This window comes from Macaca mulatta, chromosome 17, assembly GCF_049350105.2.
Source record: "Macaca mulatta isolate MMU2019108-1 chromosome 17, T2T-MMU8v2.0, whole genome shotgun sequence".
Taxonomy (NCBI): domain Eukaryota; kingdom Metazoa; phylum Chordata; class Mammalia; order Primates; family Cercopithecidae; genus Macaca; species Macaca mulatta.
In genome coordinates, this window is record NC_133422.1 from 13,054,172 (window position 1) to 13,074,728 (window position 20,557).

Below are 20,557 nucleotides of genomic sequence, written 5' to 3' on the forward strand. Positions count from 1 at the left end.
TTATTCATCTTTCTAGGCTGCTCTTTGTATCCTATTACTGGTCTACTTAAAAGCCTTCAGGAGCTTCCTATTACCTATCAAATAAATTTCAAATTCACTGCAGTCTGGCCTCAAACTTTTTTTCCAACCTTATCATCTGTATTTCCTATAACCGCCACATGTCACTGAATGTGGACTATATTCTTAATTGCTCAAGTCATACTCTTCAACTCATTCTGTTGCCCTGCTTAGGACAACTCTCTGTGATTTTTGCCTGGTGGAAACACAGCTTCTTCCCACGGCTCAGGCCCAGTGGTCTTCCCTCTTTACTTTACCACTCTGTTGCCTACACATACTTCTGAGTGCCCGTTTTGATAGCCTGTTAGTCACTAAGCCATATGTTCCCTTGATTTGTCAACATTTATGACAGTTCATATGTCTTATCACACTTACTTATAATCTCCTTGAAGGCAGTGATCATGTTTTATATAATTTTTGCATCATACGCAATCCCAGAAAAGATCTTGCACACAATTGGCTTTGAACAAATATTTGTTGAGATACTGACTAGGCTAGGTTCTCCAATAGAAGAGCTGACGCAGAAAAAGCGGTCTCTGTTTCTGAAATGTAGTCTCTCTTAAATATTTGTGATAAGTTACTGCTACGTTGCTAAAGTTGAATTCATGAGAAATTGACCACTATCTTATCGTAATCCTTCCAGGTGGAACACAAACTTGAGTGCAGCAGTGTCAGCAGACAGCTAACGTCTCTGTAGAGGGTGGGTCCTGGTTTTTCAAGGACAGTACACTTTCACAGAAGGGAGAGGGTTCCATGTTCCCAGACTGGAACACACCTACTCAAATTCGAAGGAAGACACATAAAAGGGCAAAAACTGATGAAGTCATAACCTCATGATTACCCAGACAGCTAACAAGAAATCCTCGCTCAACCCACCAGTAATGACAGGCATGGACACTCTCTGACAAAGGGATAGAAGCTGAAGCAATGGAACAATAAACCCTAAACCAACAACAACAACAACCCAACAGCTATCGTGAGAACTGAAACCCTTCCACTGTGCCTCCACTCTCCCTACACAGACATCCATCCCCACACCGGACATTCCTCGGAGCCTGTTTAAGGTTCACCCATCAAACTCTGCTGTGATTGTATTTGAATGCGTTGTTATATCCCAAGGACCTAAGAGCACCTGACACAGAGTAGCTATTTTACGAACAATCTTGTGAGTGAGCGATTGAGTGAATGAATGACTAGGTTCCCCTGTACAGAAATAGAAACACAATAAATGCACTTCATTTTCTGTAAGCCAGTGGGGTTACAACAAATTCAAGATCCAATGGCGGGCGGATCACAAGGTCAGGAGATCGAGACCATCCTGGCTGACACGGTGAAACCCCGTCTCTACTAAAAAATACAAAAAACTAGCCGGGCGAGGTGGCGGGCGCCTGTAGTCCCAGCTACTGGGGAGGCTGAGGCAGGAGAATGGCGGGAACCCGGGAGGCGGAGCTTGCAGTGAGCTGAGATCCGGCCACTGCACTCCAGCCTGGGCGGCAGAGCGAGACTCCGTCTCAAAAAAAAAAAAAAAAAAAAAAAAAAAAAAAAAAAAAAAGATCCAATGTTTTGAGTTTGGCAAAACGTAGTTGGATCAGAAGACTTAAAAGGCTGTCTTTGACAAGAAGCCGAGGAGATTCTGGCCATGGAAGATACATTGTCTCTGCTACTGGGCCATCTCTTTCCTTCTCAGGAGCAGGCTGCGAACTAGAGGGTGGGGTGAAGGGTGCTGTCCCAGGCTTCTTCTGGGCTTATCTCACCACACCTTGTGAGAGGAGTTGGGACCACATATTATTAGTTCCCTGTTAGCTGTACTGCTAAGGCAAATGTCTGAAAGAGTCTATGCTTCATTTTGGGAAGTCGGACTTGAAATATTAAGAGTAGACAACTTCTGTCAACTTCATGCTAGAGACGAAGTTCAAACCGGCGGTTGGTCTCATTTGTTTAAGGACAAAACATATTATCTATCCTACCAAGAGTTCGATAGGTATCTGCTTTCACAGGTAAATACCCTGGCTCAGAAAACTCCCTGCTAAAATTGCACAGTTTCTGAGCTACCCTTGTCATACTTTTTCTTCCTCTGAGGATACTTTAAACACTCATTTCAGGTCCAGTAGGATTGTGGCTGTTCTTTAGCTTCCACTTTATGTATTTATCTAAGCTTGGGTATTTTCATCTTCCCCATAAGTAGTTCATCCATAGCAGAACTGGCTGTGTGGCTGACTGTTAATGTCCTTTTTTTGTTTTCCCTTTAGAGTAACACACATTGAGCCCTGAGTAAGAGCCGGGCTCTGTGATAAGCACTTTGCAGGCGTGAGAACACTTATTCTTAAATCAACTGTAGGCAGAAGATGTTGTTGTTATTATTATTATTCCCATGTTAGATGAGGAAATAGGCTTATAGAGTTCATGGAACTTACTCAAGGTCACACAGCGCATCAGTGTGGAACTAAGATTTGAACCTAGGTCCAGCTAATGCCAAAGCCATGCTTTAGAGCAACGAACATGGCCTCTACGACTACAAGTTTCAGAAAATGTACAGCTTCTCAGAGCCCAACAAAAGAAACGTCTGAAAGATTCTTTCTCTAATAAATCAAGGATCTGAAGTCTTAATAACTCCACGTCAAACTATTAGCATCAATCACAAAACACGGTAATTTATTTAAGTAGTTGTTCACTGAGCAGAGCCAGCTATAAATGAGAAATGTGTTCTGCTAACCCAAAGGCTGCTGGGAAGTTTGGAGGCATGAGACGTTAGTCTTACCCTCTTGCGTAAGAAAGAAGTCAACGTAGAGTCTAAGTTTTTGTTGCAGCCAAAAATTTTGACAAGCCATTCCATGAGCTGGGTACTCCTCTGCCACATAAGTGCCTTCTCTCCTCATTCACATTCCCCTCGAGCTCCACTCAGGAGATAAAAAAAAAAACGTCAGGATACCCAGACTTTCCAAATCATGACCAAATGGGTAGGGTGTTTACCAATTTTTGAAGACTGTCACATAAGTATCAGGTTAGTAACTACCCTTTTCCCTAAAAACTACTATAATCAGCATACTCAAATACATAAAGCAAACAAAATAATGCTGATATCAAAACTATCAAACAAAACTCAAACACATTAAGGAATATGTTTATAAAGTGTGTGTTTCCGGCAACTTTCACCCTACTTTTCTAAGACTTTCCAGCTTATGCTGTGCTAGGTAGGATGTCAGGGGAGCACCTGGCATCCCTCATCAGGCAATGTGGGATGTGTAACATCAGGGTCCTTAAGTCTCTTCAGAGTCTGACAGCCCACTGAGACCACAATAAGTACTTGGAAGCCTCCAGCTAGCCACCCACACCAGGCTCTTCTGCCTAGGAATAGCCGGCCACACAAAATCATGGCCTTAGGCAGAAAGCCCAACTGACATTTGGAAATTCATAACTTTGAAAGCTGTGACTTACGACACTTGGACTTGTCAGAGTCCCTCAGTCTATGACACAGTATCTTTCACTTTAAAAGGTTTTATTCTCCTCCTGCTGATGGGAAATTATTAAAGGTGAAACAAAATTTATTAGCTGAGTAAAAATACAAAATATAATTCTTGACAACTCAGAATGAAGGTGAAAAATGAGAAGATAGAAAAATGAGAGGGAAAACTAGAGTTTAAAATGACCCTAATTAATTATATACATTCGCTCACAGTGCATCAAATACATAAAAAGAAGATTTAAAGTGAAGCTGAGAATTAGTCAAGTAGATGTTGCCTGTTTGTGAACCGAATAAAAACAAAACAAGGCTGGACACAGTGGCTCACGCCTGTAATCCCAGCACTTTGGGAGGCCGAGGTGGGTGGATCATCTGAGGTCAGGAGTTTGAGATCAGCCTGCCCAACCTGGTGAAAACCCATCTCTACTAAAAATACAAAAATTAGCTGGGTATGGTGGCAGGTGCCTGTAATCCCAGCTACTTGGGAGGCTGAGGCAGGAGAATTGCTTGAACCTGGGAGGCAGAGGTTGCGTGACCTGAGATCACGCTATTGCACTCTAGCCTGGGCAACAGAGCGAGACTCAGTGTCAAACAAAACAAAACAAAAAACCACAGAGTGGCACATTATTCCCATATCCTTGAGGAGTGATATGAATTATTATTCAAGGAAGAGAAGCAAATATGGTTATATTTTGATGCAACTGAGGACAGCAAAGAGCTGGGTCTGGCTTTATATGGCACCTGTATGCAGGCAAGCTTAGTGACCCCTAACAGATGCCAGTGTCCCTCAGGCCCTCCAGAACTGAGCACCATGCTTTCCATTTGAATTGATTTCACATTGATTACTTTTTCCTCAATTATATTACAGAATAGCAGGAGCTAATATTATTCCCATTTCATAGATTCAAAAACTGAGACATGAGAGGTTAATAAAAATATCGACGATTACGTTAGGACAATCGTGCTCGAGAACCCAGGCCTCCTGTACCCAGATTTCCCGAGCTTGCCATACAAATTAGGTCTCTCCCTCTACTGGGAACACAAGTGTTCCACTTAAGGCTCATATTATTCCTTATTCCTTTGTTTTCAAGGTTCATTTTCTTTCCCTGTGGAAGTTTTATAGCTGCATGTAATTCATATGTCAGGTTGTCTTATCCATAGTTTAGTCTGCTTATAATGGAGAAGCAACACTATCTATAGTAAAAGTTGTCTCTGGAAACCCAATTAGTGAAGAAAACCTCAAATCACACGCAACCAAGGACCCCAAAATTAACCTTTTCTCCTTAAAAATTCCCTTCCCCGCACACTCCCACAAGCACAGTCAGTTCATCAATCTCTTTATGTAAATAGCAGTCAAGAAGCCAGGGAGGACGTCTGTTTGTTATTTTTGATCCTGTTTTGCTTCTGGCAAAATTTCACAAACACCAGGAGTTGGCAGAGCATGATACTTTTTTCTGACTGGCTACTGTTAGCTAGCAACAAGTGCAGAGTACAACTGCAACTATTCTGGTCTACAGGCCTCAGCTGTGACTGAGGACAGACTTGTAAAATCCAGAAGAAAAAAATCTCCACCCAAGACTTCTCTCTGAAAATGTGGACCCTCCTTTAATACACACTTTTCTTGCACTGGAGGACGGCTGAGTTCCAGATCCGCTGTCTAGAGAACAACACAGGTGTCACCCAATTCCCACCTCACTCCTTGTACTCCCTAGTGTCAGAAAAGTCCACTGTGAAGTCACAAGAGCCCCTGAGCTCTGTGGGCCCCGGGAGCCCTGGGAAAACTTGGGGGAGAATGGGCATCCCACCCCAGCACTTTCTAGGAAGAAGGGCAGCAGTTTGAAGGGTTGGAAGTAGAGAAAGGAGGTTGCAGGAAGAAGACTCCATACTTTCGGTGATGCCTATTCCTTAGGTAGAACTTAGGAACCTCAGGTAAGTTAGGCACCATGCTGGATCCTGCCCTTGGGAATCCTGATGCCTTGGACATTTACTTTGGAAGCAGAGTTCTTGATAAAGAGCAGCCAGCCCTCAAGAGGGGAGTGGGAGGGTAGTTAGTATGGGATGAGCACGCGGCTTTGCTGCTGGTGGCACACTGAGGTCCTCCGACAACATGAGGGGTTGGTGAGGAAGGGAGAACCAACCAGGTCTATAATGATGAAAAAAAAAAAACCCCATAAAACATACAAATTAAAAAAAACAAAAAAACACTTCTTGGTTCCAAGTAAACACTGCTACCTATAATTATGAAGAAGACAGGGTTACACAGTTAAGAATAACGTGGGCTCCCAGATCGTCCAGACTTGAGTACAAAGCCCTGCTCCACCTCCCACTCACTGTGTGACTTTGGGAAAGTTTACTGAACTCCTGGAGAATGTGTTTACTCATCTGTTAGTTCTTACTATGTTTATTTTCCAGATGAGTAAACTTAACTCTCAGGTCTTTATGAAAATTAAATGAAATAATAATATAGGTAGTGCTGAAAATAGTTCTTGGTACATCATAGTAGGTCCTCAACAAAAGTAGCTACAGGTTTAGTAGACCTTATCTGAAATGCTTGGCACCAGAAGTGTTTCAGATTTGAGATTTCTAAAAATGTTGGAATATTTGCATTATACTGGTTAAGCATCCTTAATCACCAAATCCGAAATTCAAAATAATCCAATGGGCATTTCCTTTGAGTGTCATGTCAGTGCTCAAGAAGTTTCAGATTCTGAAGTGTTTCAGACTTTGAATTTTCTGATTAGGGATATTCAACCTGCATAAGTATATTGTTACTACTTTTTAAAATGTAAATATTTCAAAGGCCCAATATTGTGGTGAGAAATATAAAAGTCAAATGACCAATCCAGACCCAAACATTTCATCTAAGTACATCTTAAAGGTTAACAAACTCTGCTGACAACCTGCCTGTCCATGACAAACCCTGAGTCTTTTCACGGGTAATTCAGTGGAAATATTCTCCCATAGCCAGAGGCATGGCCTGGGCCTCTGGGTACAGCTGCACAGATTCAAGCAGCCTGAAGGAAAGGTGACTGACAGTTAATGATCTGAAAAGAACTTGTCTCAACTCAACGTCATTCCTGGCATTATCTAACAAAGCAATAAACCTCACAGAATGGAAGCTACAGTGTCCAGGGCCAGCTCTGCTAAGGTAACCAAACATAGAGAAGGAGGCAAAAGTGACAGAAGAAAACCACGGGAAACCAGCAGAAATCTAATGACTTTGGCAGAAATGCAATTATCAATTGGGAGGTGAGGAAGTAATTTTACTCTAAATGGGGGTTGGGGAGGAGGAAAAACTGGACTCCGAAACAATCGCTCTTTTACCAGTTAATGTTTTACAACTGCAGCTGCATGCTGCCAAGTTTCCTTATTGTATCAAGTCAGTCTCCACTTATTGATAGCGCCCTCTTGGATAAATGTGTTTTTCCATACAACAAAACTCGGTTCCAAAGGAATAATTCAGGAAAATGAAATCAGAAACATGTCAAAGTAGGAAAACTTGCCTATGCATTTTTCAGTTCTCTGAGAGATTTCAGAGGACAGAGATTCCTAATACACGACTATAATTTCATTGGACATATCTTCAAAATGACAATGCATGTGGAATTGCTCCACAAAGTGTTATGCAGTACACTGGTGAAGGAATTAATACGACAAATCGCTTTTCAGGGTTTCCAAGATACCATATGCAGACAACCAATATTTCATCCTACAAAACAAGGTTTTTGCAAGGCTCAAGATTAACATGTAACTTATGATGTACAAAACTGTACTAAAGGATGTTTCTATTCTTTCTGGAAGAATTTCTAAATAGAGGAAGACTTAAGAGTATACATATTCCATAAAATAAATAAAGGAAAAGAATCCACAATGTTTAACTGTTAAGATTTTAGTCCATTAAACTCTAAGAATAAATTTCAACAAATTGATAGTGATCAGATTTGTAGGCAGTCTTTCATAGCTGAAGAATTCAACAGATATGAAGCATATTCCTCAATCAAAAGGAATGAAATCCTTAGAGGAAATGGGCAATTAAAGTTTCTTGAATAATTTGTTTGAATTAGTACGAGAGCTTAGTTTTGAAGTTGTCAAGTGGGCATTAGAAAATTTACATGCATTGTACAGCACTTTTTCTCTATTTCTCTCCACAAAGACATGTAAAGCTGGAAAGGTTTACAAAATTAACAAAGATCTCAAAGTTAACCTCAGTTTAGAAAAATCACAAGAATTTGAGAGAGGAGTTCAGATTTTGTTAAAGATATATTCTTATTCTTTCATTCATTTTCTTTCAGCTTTTGATGAACGTTTTCTCAGTATCCTATGCTGAAAACAGGTAGATACTAATATCGATCTTCAAGGGAGGGCTGTTACGAGTGTTGAATAAGACAAAAACAAGGAAGCGACCAGCACAATGCTGGTAAGCAGAGGCATATCATAAACATCAGTCTCCCCCTTTTTTTTTTTTTGATGTAACAAATAAAATTGGGAAATATTTGATTCATGTAATGGATGAACTGCATCTCCCTATAATTCATGTGTTGAAGTCCTTGCTTGCAATACCTTAGAGTGTGAGTATATTTGAAGATAGGGCCCTTATAGAGGTCATTAAGATAAAATTAGATCATATGGGTGGGCCCCAATCCAGTATGACTGGTGTCTTTACAAGAGGAGATGAAGACACAGACACACACGGAAGGAAGACCAGGTGAAGACTGCAAGAAGGCAGCTGTCAGCAAGTCCAGGAGAGAGGCCTCCAAAGGAACCAATCCTGCCGGCACGTTGTTCTCAACTTCCAACCTCCAGAATTGTGAAGCATATTTTTGGGATTAAGTCACCCAGTCTCCGGTACTTTATTACTGCAGCCCCAGCAAACTAAGGCAGTCATTCAAAGCATTAGCATGTTTTATAATTTTTAAGTTGCTTTCCATGACGAATGTAGCACTAGCCTTTGTGCAAATTGGCTTTCCAGAACCTCAGTTACAGACTGATCCGTTCATCTCTCATATGGAAGAGAAAACGTAGATCTGGAAGACTTAGGTGACTTATCCAAGATCACCCCACCCTGGGTTTGGTGGCCTCCCGCTGCCATCACTGGAGGAACAAAAATAGATATCGGATTGCTTTGAAAAGATGGCTGTTAAACAGATATCTGAGTTCTAAGGAATACAGTTTTAAGCCCAAATGTCCCATCTATTAGCAATTAATGATGTTTGCCTCAGACTTCGTTCCCACTCCCTTAGCCCCACCAAGAACCTCCCAGCCCTTCAGTTTAATGTGAGGCACAGCCCCTTTCCTCCAGCACTCCTGCCCTCTCAGCTTAGCCTTTACCACCAAGTGATTCCGAGAGCTAGGAACACTTTCTGCCAAGAACTGTCTTTCACTGCTACAAGGTAAAGTTCAACGCGCTTTACTATTTATCTGTAGGACCTGAAGACTGGCCTAAACCCACCATTTCAGGCCAGTTCAGGGCAACTTGAGAGAGAGCAATTGCTATCCATAGGAAACCACAATTGGAAAAGGCAATGGTTTTCATTACGGTTTAAGAAAAAAAAAAACCTCTTTTGTTTCAAATTTTCTGGAAGACCTTGTTGAGGACACACACAAAAAATGTGGCATTATGTATGTCTGTCATAGTAAACATGATACAGAGTGTGTAACTTACTCAAACATAATTCACTCTTCAGTTGATGATTCAGCAGTTTGAAGGGTCATATGTACATGGATGTTTAATAATCATTTTGTCTTAAATTGAGCACTTAGTATGTGCCAGACACTGTGATCTGTGTTTGATTATAGTCTCTCGTTTAATCCTTTCAATAACTGAGATAGTTGCTCTTATTAATGCCATTTTACCCACAGGGGAACAAAAGCTAAGAAGCATTAAGTGACTCGTCCAAGGTCACTCTATGGGGATGATGTAGAGCTAGAGTTCAAATTCAAGTGTACACGACTCCAAAGCCCTCTAAATTAGAGTTATAGAAAGTTTGGAGTTTGGATTGATGGACAACATCCCTGAGACATTCTTGATTCCACAGGAATCAAAGCTATTTGTAATCACAGGGCTATTTGTAAAAGAGAAGAAAAGGTGTCTTGAAATTCAACCAACATGTTTCAATTATTTGCTCCTAAGAACGACAGAAGTTTCAACATTCTGCCAACAGAGTAACTCCTGGAAGACTGGCACAAAAGAAGGCACAAGGCAAATACCCACCTCTGTATACCCCGTGCTACTGTGTCACGTACTGCTCCAGGCAACGCCAATGGATTGGCCACCCTGGCCAATGATAACACATAAAAATTCCACTCAGTATGGGGACCAATAGATAATGAACACAGTCAGTGGAATTCCCTTGCAGGTCTCTTCAAGATATTCTTCAAGACTGATTTCCCTTCTTCTTGCCAAGATTTTTTCCTCCTTCTTCTAGGAAGTCAGTGATAAAAATATTTAAGCAGTTTTGTCTGCCTTAGACCTTCCACCTAAAAGTACAGCAAGTGGGATGGAATGCTAACATGAGGATCCAAATTTTCAGGGAAGGAGGTCAGTAGACTTTCCTATCTGAAAGAGACCAGTGGTAAAAATGAAGGTGGTTTGATGATTAAGAACCTGTTAAACATAATGCATGGGTTTACAGAAGTCCAGACAGTAAGGGCCTTGCGATGGACTTCATGCTCTATTTTGAGAAATGCATGTAGTGGGAAACGTGTTGTGTCCCTCAAAGCATCTGGAGAATATTCTTTAATTTTCTCAAATAAGAACTCCAGTCTATTTGAGTGAGAATGGTTGGAATATCATTACTGCAGGATTTGTCAATCATTCTTATTTCTTATAGTAATTTTAAATATTATACATAATTTCAGGGTAGTATAACTCTCAGAGGAAAATGTGATCTTATGACTATACATACTTTTTGAATCCAGTGTGTCATTTGGTGAATATAAATGTATAGGAAATGCTACCGTTTGCTCATAGAGATTGAATACTAATCAAACGTTCCCGCCATCCATATGTATGATTTTCAGAATGAAGCAGGAAGGGGAGAGTTGGAATGCAGGAAGAGAATGCCTACTTCAGCTCGAAATCCTGACATGTAAATTAGGTACTTGGTGACTGCCAAGTTCCTTTCCAATCTTTCTGCATTGTTTCGCCCTTGTGTTTTATCCAACTGCTAGGAGGCAAAGCAACACAAATCATTGGTATTTTAGTCAGCTCTGCCTCTGTCAGACCTTTAAAATTCTCAGGATTCCTATGCTGTGTGAGGGAAATCATTTGACAGTCTAGCCAGACACTAGATCTATTTCTATTGATTTTCTTTTGCTAACAGCATTAGCATTTTCTGTAATTTTGAAGTTATTTTCCAAGTTCTCCATTTAGATTATTATAGAACTTAACCTTCTGGAAAAAAAAAAGAGAGAGAGAGAGAGAGAATTCATGTCTTTTCAAACGTTAGTATATAAATTTTCAGGGTACTCGGTCCTGCCCTAGACTGTACCAGTCCAGAATGACCACCATGGTCTTGTGTGAATTCACAGTGTGGTGGTTTGGGCTAGCCAGTATGGTAATTTCCTATGCATTCTCTTGGAGCTTTTGGATATTGTGTGAATTTCTCTCCAGAAGCATCATTCATAATGTGAATGCTAATGCGTATCTCTTTGCCAACAGGAGGAAAAACATCTTAAGAATATATTTGTGGACTTCCTGGAAATTGATAAGTTGCCGCTATAACTAAAGCAAGCAGATTTTACTAATTAGAATTATCTACATAATTTTACTTCATTCACTTCTTTTTGTCATACTAGGAGAGCTTTTATACAACCAAAGATATTTTTTGGACCATGAATTCAGCAATTCTCGGAGCCACTCATCAGTGCCTGAGCTTCAGTGAGTCCATATCCCATGTCACCTATGGCAAAGGAGAATGTGAGACTTCTGAAGAGTTTTTTGCTTCTTTCCTGTGGGGCATGATTCCACTTCCTAGCAGTAATGGAAAATCCTGAATTAGCTACAGTAATGTTAGAACCATTTGGACCTCACCAAGGACTTCAACTATATCATGGTAAGACAAAGCTAGAAGGCAGTAATTTCTTCCTTCTGGCTCAACAGTACCTATCTTGTAGAGTTATTTGAGGAATGGTTGTATTCTTGATGTTATAATTATTAACTCTGCCTGTATACCGACTCAGCTTTCTGTTCTGCCTACCCAAAACAGAATCTTTATGTGGTTGTTAATTTTCATAAAAAGATGGTCATCTTGCCTTTACTCAGTTGACTTTTAAAGTATTTGTGGCTGGCCTTTTTGGAAAACATAGAATACTTGCGATGTTACTCTCCAAAACACAACTTCAAAGTATCTACTGCCAAATCTATGCAAGAAGTATATTCAGAGAAAATTATCTGAAGGAAGCATAGGCCACGTACTCTCCTAGATCAGCATTTCCAAAATGTGTTCCCCAGGGAAAGCTGGTTTTGCAATATGTGACTTCCCAGTATCCTGTGAAAAGTGTTTTCAAGATGAAATATACCAGTTTAAACACAGTTAAACTACTTTGTGCCAGATTTTCCTGAGCCTTTCATAAGTCTGAATTTCCAGGGGAAAGGGAAAGTAGCGTTTCCCAAAATGACTTAACCACAGAAATGTTTTCTCCCTTGAATATCTGTCTAATGGGCCTAGTGTTCTGCGAAGCAGACTAATAGAAATTGCCTGTGGATAATCTCCATGCTATTTCTAGGTTAAGACAGAGAATCCGAAGACTGCATACCTGACCTCTTGTTTTTACCCACCCACCCACACCCAAATATTTCTATTTCTACTGGACTACAATTTATTGTGATGCCCCCACTTTCACTGCAGGATGTTATAAGAAACGAGACTCACTACTGAATTCACAGTAGGAGTGGTTGAAGGCACCATTCACTATAGCTTGCAGTGTTACCTTTATGAGATTTGTATAAGAAATTCCTCTCATAGGTCAAGTTCTTGGGAGAAAATTCTCCCAAAGAGCAATTTCCAGGAAAAGCTTGGCTAGTAAGTTCTTACCTTATGAACAGGGAAAAACTTCCCTTGGTTGTGTTTTCCTCTTTGCTTAGATCAGGGAAGATCAAGCCAAATTTGCAGCTCATTTTTGCTAATTATTCAAAGCCTTACATTTTATATTTCCATGTAATATATCTTCCTAGTTTTACCTCATTAATTGGCCAACATTTCTCTTTTCATCAGATTTATCTTTTTGCAATCTTTAGTTATATATTCTTCTATAAATGACATCAAATCCTCTAGGTTATGAGGTGGAATGTAAATTAATATGTAGTATCTTTCCCCATACCAAAATCATATTTCAATTGCTCCTAGGGAGACAGCAAATACTTTTTATATGATCTTTAGTTCATTCAAATATCTAGCATGCAATTCATGGTCAGGTTCTCTTATCTTCTTGAGTCTTCTTGATTGCCTCACTACCCTGTTGTCATAGCTAATGAAACACAGAGCAAGTGTATATTCTTGTTAATGACATGTCTCTACTAAATCTCCATCTATTTATGTCCCTTTATATAAGAGTTTTGCCAAAACTCACTTATCATTTGTTCTCTTTTTAAATTTGTTTTGGGTCATCAATTGATACTGCTAAGACCACTAGTAGTGACTGTTTTTTCTAACTTGTGTTTCTATCTGTGTCCTTGATTAATTTGCTAATGAAATGAGGAATTCTGCATTATAAGAGCTGACCATTATCCAAAATTTCCTAAGAACTAATGCACTGATGATTGGGGAAGGTGGGAGAGAGAAAGACATTTAAAAAAATGAATCTTTATTCACTTAAGCTAAAGTTACAGAATCCAAATTTGGTAACTGCCTGCATCTGAGCAACAGAAGTTTCAACATTCTGCCAACAGAGGAACTCCTGGAAGACTGGCACAGAAGAAGGCACAAGGCAAATACCCATCTCTGTACACCCCGTGCTACTGTGTCATGTGCTGCTCCAGGCAACTCCAATGGATTGGCCACCCTGGCCAATGTATGAGTTATAAAGCAATGATGTGTAGCTATTGAACCTACAACTTGGTTAAAGTTAAACTCTCAAGTTTTATATGTTTACAAGCATATTGTCCTTTTGTTAATTTCCTCCCAGTACTCATTTCTTGACTTCTTACAGTTTTACTATGTAGTAATTTTTAAAATGTTATTCAAAGTTAGTTCATTTAATTCACTTAGCAGATTTTCCTGTAATTTTGGTTAAACAGTATCCTTTCTGTACAGGCCCTCCAAACACCAACACAGAGTAGAAAGAGGCTCTGATTCATGAAATGTGAATTTATGACAGTTGCCACTCTTTAAAAAAAAAACAGACAGAACTTGAGCAATACATGACTGATGCATTCTCAGGCTGCTTCCTGTGTTCCATCTGTCTTTCTGCCAGCGCATTCATCCTCCAGGTTTGAAAGCAGTCGGGTAAGAAAGTACTAAACATAGAGAAAGGGCAATTCCAAAAGAACAAATGATTGTTTAATTTAGGCTGACATTACCCAGTTGCTGGGGGTATAGGCCATGGGGATGGGCCATGTTCACCACTTAGGTTGGGCAAATTCCCAAGATGCCTTCTGACATAGTAATGAGGGGGAATACATCACTCATGCCCACTGGCATTCCCTGAGGAAATTTTTAAAAGGCAGTATATCCCATTCTAGTTGAGTTCAAATCAGGTGCTATATCTACTTAAAAATAGCCTCAGATAGAATGGCAACTCAAATGAGAGTCTAACTTTCACTAGTTTCCCAGTAGTGAAACTGTCTTTTTTTTTTTTTTTTTTTTTGAGACGGAGTCTCGCTCTGTCGCCCAGGCTGGAGTGCAGTGGCCGGATCTCAGCTCACTGCAAGCTCCGCCTCCCGGGTTCACGCCATTCTCCTGCCTCAGCCTCCGAGTAGCTGGGACTACAGGCGACCGCCACCATGCCCGGCTAGTTTTTTTGTATTTTTTAGTAGAGACGGAGTTTCACCGTGTTAGCCAGGATGGTCTCGATCTCCTGACCTCGTGATCCGCCCGTCTTGGCCTCCCAAAGTGCTGGGATTACAGGCTTGAGCCACCGCGCCCGGCCCAGTAGTGAAACTTTCTACTTTCCACATTTTCTATCAAGAAAAGAAAGCGGTTGTATTGTGAGGTAAGAGGCACACACATGGACTTTCTTCAGTCCCTGCAATCCTTGCTATAGGTCAGGCATCAAGATAACTCCACTTTACAGGCCTGGATTTTGGAGAAAGAAGGATGTTTACAAGTTTCTGTATAAGTATAGTTATACCGACATTTAAATAGTCCACAAGACCGAACTTCCTAACATTCCTATTACATCGATATTAATGAAAGCATTACATAGGTTACAAGGAAGCATGTCCAGGTATATGCTGAATGATGTAATAAGGAAAATGTAAATAAGCATTGCCTTAGTCTTAAGGTAGGTCCTGCGATTGCAGAATCCTAGAATTGTAGAGATGATGGGGACTTCAGAGACTCTTTAATCCAAATCCTTTATTTAATGGAAGAAGGGAAAGAGGTCTAGAGAAGCTGTGACTTCTCTCAGATCACACAATAAATTAGTGGCGAAGGTAGAACAAAAACCTAATTTCTGCTTTACCATTTTCTTAAGAAATTGTAGAACAATTGTAAGCCACTGATACATTCCACATAATAAAGCCGCTCTGTTGCCTTTTTAGGTTCTAGTATGTTAGGTTTATGTTCCCCTGCTTTCTACAATCCTGTTCAAAGAGTTGCTGACTTAACCACAGAGAGAATTCCAGAACATGAGACACAGAATAAACTTGAGCAATCATAGTCCATCCACTTCACTTTCTCATCGAAAACCAAAGGTCCAGTAAAGCTCTGGAACTCAACACTGTAAAGGAGCGAAGGAGCATCTATACAGAGCCTGGGTCCCTGTCTCCTTATCCTACTTCAGCGGACTTGACTGCAATCCGGATTATGCTGTTTCCTAAGCATTTAAAATAAAATAAAAAGTGTAATAGTGTGATAAGTTATTTCACAAAGCAAGTAATCACATTTATGTTTCTGCTTACATTTGGGTTTTCCAAATATGTGTGTGTGTGTGTGTGTGTAGACTTTAAACATGGTGCATCCGTCATGTTGCACTAAATCAAAACCACCAAATAATGACATAGAACCAATAAATCAAAACCATCAAATAATGACATAGAAATCCAATTCTCCCACCTCACACCCATTAAGAGGTCTACTAACAAAAAAACAGAAAGTGAAATGTAGTATATATATACAATGGAATATTATCCAGCCTTAAAAAGGAAGGCAATCCTGCCATGTGCTATAACATGGATGAACCTCAAAGACATTGAACAAAGTGAAATAAGCCAGTCACACAAAGTCAATCATTGTATGATTTCACTTACATGAGGTACTTAAAGTAGTCAGATTCATAGAGACAGAAAGTTGAATGGTGGTTGCCAAAGGCCGAGAGGAGGGAGGAATGAGGAATTCTTGTTTAACGGGTATGGAGTTTCAGTTTTGCAAGATGAAAAGAGTTCTGGAGATGGCTGGTGGTGATGGTTGGACATTATGAATTATGAACGTATTTAATACCACTGAACCATACATTTAAAAATGGTTAAGATGGCAAAATTAATGTATTGTGTATTTTACCAAAATAAAAAAAAATAGAAAAAAATCCAATCCTTCCTTTCCTTGGCCTAACACAGTCTTTCACCACCCCCAGCATCCTCTCTCCTATCCACTCCCAAGCGCCAGTTAGTGAGGCAAATAAGGACCATTATTATTTCCATTCTCTCTCTCTACAACAATTTCCCTATTGATTCAAGCAAGAATGTGGGGTATGGATTATGGGCAGTATGACTTACGATAAACTTTCACTCTTCAAAACAACACTCTCTTTTAAACATCTCCTCTCTCTTGAAATGAATTTGTAACCCCAGAACTAAAAAACAGGCCAGAGAAATGATGCATGTATGTTTTGATGTGTAGCCGAAGATGAGCAAGTTGAGATTCATCCTGGGTTTGGGTAATGAATTCTGATTCTATGCATCATCAAAGATTCCTTTATTTCTCTTCCTTGTTTTTCCTCCCCATGAGTGTATCTGCTATTGAATCATGTGCACGCCATTCAATGATTATCTCACTATAATGAGGTCAGTGGGGAGCAACTTACTCGTTTCCACTGTTCCCAACAACCATGAGAAATTATAAGTAATGACGTCTTAAATAAAATTAACATAATGCTAAATCTTAAAGATCTAAAGCAGAATAATGCAAACAATTCTAGTGATGTGGCTGTCACTTTAAGATACTAACCTGTCAACTACAGAAAATAATGCTGCCATTAATTTATTTGCATGTGATTAATGGAATGATTAAAAGCTGTTAGTGGCACGGCACAATGGCTCACATCTGTAATCCCTGCACTTTGGGAGGATCACTTGAGCCCAGGAGTTCGAGACCAGTCTGTGCAATATAGTGAGACCCTGTCTCTACAAAAAAAATTTAAAAAATTAGCCAGGCATGGTGTCACACACCTGTAAGTCTCAGCTACTGAAGAGGCTGAGATAGAAGGATCGCTTGAGCCCAGGAGGTCAAGGCTGCAGTGAACTATGATCGCACCACTGCACCCCAGCCTGGGTGACGGAGTAAGACTCTGTCTCAAAAACACAAAGAAAACAAAGCTGTTAGTAAAAATAACTTGACATCCTGTGTTATTGGGTAGTAACTGTTTAAAGAGAATAAAACATTTAGCACTTTGCTTGCACTAGAGAAATACAACCTGACACGAAATTTCATAATGAGTGACCAATTCTGATCCTATAATATAGTGTATTGCTGTATCCTGAGTAGAAGAGTCTAAAAAGTCTCTAGTATACTATATAATCCAAAACTCAATCATAGGTTCAGTACTTTAGCACTCATTATAAAAACTGAAAAATAGTCTAGCGTATTGCAGAGCATGAACTGTCAAGCTGTATTCAAGTACCAGTTCTTACTGGGTGACCTTGGATAAGATACTTGAACTCTGTGTGCCTCTGTTTTCTCATCTGTAAAATGGGCATAATAAAAAAAATTATCTATAATGATTTTGGTATGCTGTAACTGTTTAATCCACATTCTCTGCTATTACAGTAAACCAATCTTCTAATTCAGTAAACTCAATAAAATTGTTTTGCATTGCTTTCTCATTGTCTTACTAAAGAGCTGTATGATGTTAACACATAATGATTTCTGAATCACTAGACTGTTGGAAATCTTTGTTGCTTCCCTGTGATCTTTACTGTCAGTTTTAAGTGTTAGGCATTCATTGACTTCAAACACTCCATTGCCCAGTATAGAAAAGACGGAATCCTCAAATCATCTAATTAGACAAAAATGAAACATAAACTGAGGGTGCCCGTATGTCTGTGTGACAGGGCACGTTCAATGACAGTGCATGTGTTCATAACTTCAAATCTTGAATGGAAAAATAACCCTCATTCCAAAAAGAACATAATATTTAAATAAAATCAAATATTGTAAATACATCTAAGGAGGTTTGCAAAGCAATTTCAGCTAGTTCTACGCAATATTTCTAATATGATACGCATGCTGAAGAACATTTATATCTTGTAGATGATAGAGCATCATTAAGCCTCGGTGTACATAAAGATGATGGCATTTGGAAAAGCACCATGATCAGAAATTTCTACAACCAAAGTGGAGCTGGTTTTTATTCTAAGCCCAAAGTATTTTTAAATCAAGCCACAGGGAAATAATTACTTTTGTTTCTATTCAATCAAGACCTGCACACAGAGTTTATGGAATGACATAATATCCTTCCTGAAATCAGACCAGCATGTAGGAAGGACCAGCATCCTTCACACATAACTAGTTCCTGAACCTTTACAAACAAATCCTAATTTCCAAGGAAACAATCTCATCAAATGCTGCCCACTAGAATACATATTGTTCTTTTTGGAAACATTACAATAAGATTTTCATGATTACAAACCCCAACTTCCTCTCTAATATTCAATATAATCTTAAACTCATTTATTTAAGTGGAAACTGTATTTTTATAATAGCTCTAAAAATTCCTGGTTAACTTATTTAGCACCAATATAATAATTTCTTTTTGTAGTCTAGAAGGAGGGTGATCATTAACTGATTGTAAACATATGTGTTAGGGGCTTCTCAGGAATGTTCATCTTTCTGCTTTCTACTGATACACCTTATAAGGAGCATGTTTAAAAAAATTTTTTTTTTTAGACTGCTAAATTTTAGTAATGTCCAGACTTCTAGACTGGTATTTTGGGGGGCTGAGAATAAAAAGAATATCAAGCAGCCTATACTCAATATTCTCTTCTCTTTGCAATAGGAAGCTGGAGTTTTGCGTGCAGGTTACGGGATTTTGTTTTGAGATCAACAAACACCTTAATTCTTTACCAGAAAAACAATATTAACATGTCTGTGGCAACTGCTGACATAAACATACAAACAGGAAGAGAATGCGATTCTAGTGCTTAGCCTGATGGCCTTTAGAAGAGAATTCTTGCTTTCCTCCTCTTCACTAAGGATGTTCGAAATACTCCGGGCAGGGTGGACATTAGTCCCCCGCCCCTCTCAAATGAAATAAACAAGTGTCCACATTCTAAATGTGACACAGTGTGAGGAAACTGCAGAAAAGCTCCTAAGATACACACTGAGTAACAGTTCTCATCTGTTCTGTAGACACATGTAAGTTTTGGAATTTATGATTCACTGTCCCACCGTGAAGTCTTTTGGGCACTTTATGTTGAGCTATGTGGCAGCTAAGAACTGTCCTGTTTGCTGAAAACTTCAGCCTGAAGTTATTTTTCAAAGTTACGGGTAGTGTGGCATAGAAATCCATATGTTATAAAGTGAAAACAAAACCAAAAAACTGGGTTAGCATGAAATAGAGCCAACAGAAATCAGAATGAGCAACAGCCTTCCACTGCCGGCCACTCACCTTGTTGAATTTTAGTCACTAGCTGATGGCGTGCTAGAATCCGACTCATCCTGTAAGGAGAGCGTCTTGTAGTCTGATCAAATCGCAAGTACATCTCCTGGCCCTCAGGTGTCATGGAATTTAGGTAGTAGCAGCCTGAGGCTGGGGTCCTGGGCACCTGACTGAACATCTCAGCAGATTTCCTATTGTCACCTCAGTCTGCCTGTGGCTGTTCCCGTCTGTCTCCAGTCTCAGTCAAAGAGCAAGGCACCCAGCCCAGGACAGCTCAACAGACCCAGCGATTTTTAAAAAGAAAAAGGAGTGCCAAAGCCACAACTCAGAATTCCAACCCCCGGGGCCCTCACGTGACCTCGGGAACCAATGAGAGGAAGAGGGGAAAATGGGAACGTTCGCAGTCAGCCCTAAGCCCCGAGCAGAGGCAGTTCCAGCCGCCAGGGTCCCTCACACAATGCTGAAAGCGAAATACACGTATTTGACGTGCCTCAGAGCTGACGAAGCACCCAAAAGCAGCCCTCACTAAAAGAGTTAAAAGAAAAAGAGAGAGGGACGGGCAAAACAGTAGAAGACAAACAAGTTCAGGGCTCAGGAAACTTTTCAGGCTGTCAAAAATTAGAGAAAGCTCCTTCGCTTTCTACAGGGCAGCTGCAGCCAGGTAAAAGATGGAACTGGTAAATCTCTTAAATTAAAAAAAAAAAAAAAAAAAAAACCTACTTCAAACAAGGATCAACAGCTGAGCGTAAACCACCACGCTTCATTATCAAGAAACAACTCAAATAAAATCTTTCCCAGTGAAAAACAAACTTCAAGGGCTTTCACACCAGGAGTGAATATACCACAGATCCTGACCCTCACGTGATGGGAATTGGAGGCTCTTACAGATAAGACGCAGAGAGGCGAAGTACACACGTGTTAGGTATTAAGCATCCGTTCCTCTTTGATTTCTCTACTTCCCCAATTTTTAATCACCTACAGGTAAAATACTTAGAAAGTGCCTATCACATTTAAGACACTGAATCATTTAAGACAAGAATCACTGCAGAAGTTGCAAAGATACTT

General features: G+C 39.8%; 1 protein-coding gene and 1 long non-coding RNA gene across 8 annotated transcripts in view; one reads left to right on the forward strand and one right to left on the reverse strand.

Moving 5' to 3' along the window:
- STARD13 (StAR related lipid transfer domain containing 13) overlaps window positions 1–20,557 on the reverse strand; it is a 558,426-nt gene that overhangs the window by 175,165 nt on the left and 362,704 nt on the right. For 2 of the 7 annotated variants that reach the window (XM_015120866.3, XM_077973672.1), the window contains exon 1: window positions 19,502–19,787. The exons of 4 other annotated variants lie outside the window; for them this stretch is intronic. In XM_015120866.3, the coding sequence (XP_014976352.3) occupies window positions 19,502–19,670 (169 nt within the window). In that variant the 5' untranslated portion in view covers window positions 19,671–19,787. 7 annotated transcript variants of the gene reach the window in all.
- LOC144336268 (uncharacterized) lies at window positions 1,829–15,416 on the forward strand. Its single transcript, XR_013407895.1, has 2 exons — window positions 1,829–3,836; window positions 14,609–15,416. It is a non-coding gene; the product is annotated as an uncharacterized LOC144336268 (long non-coding RNA).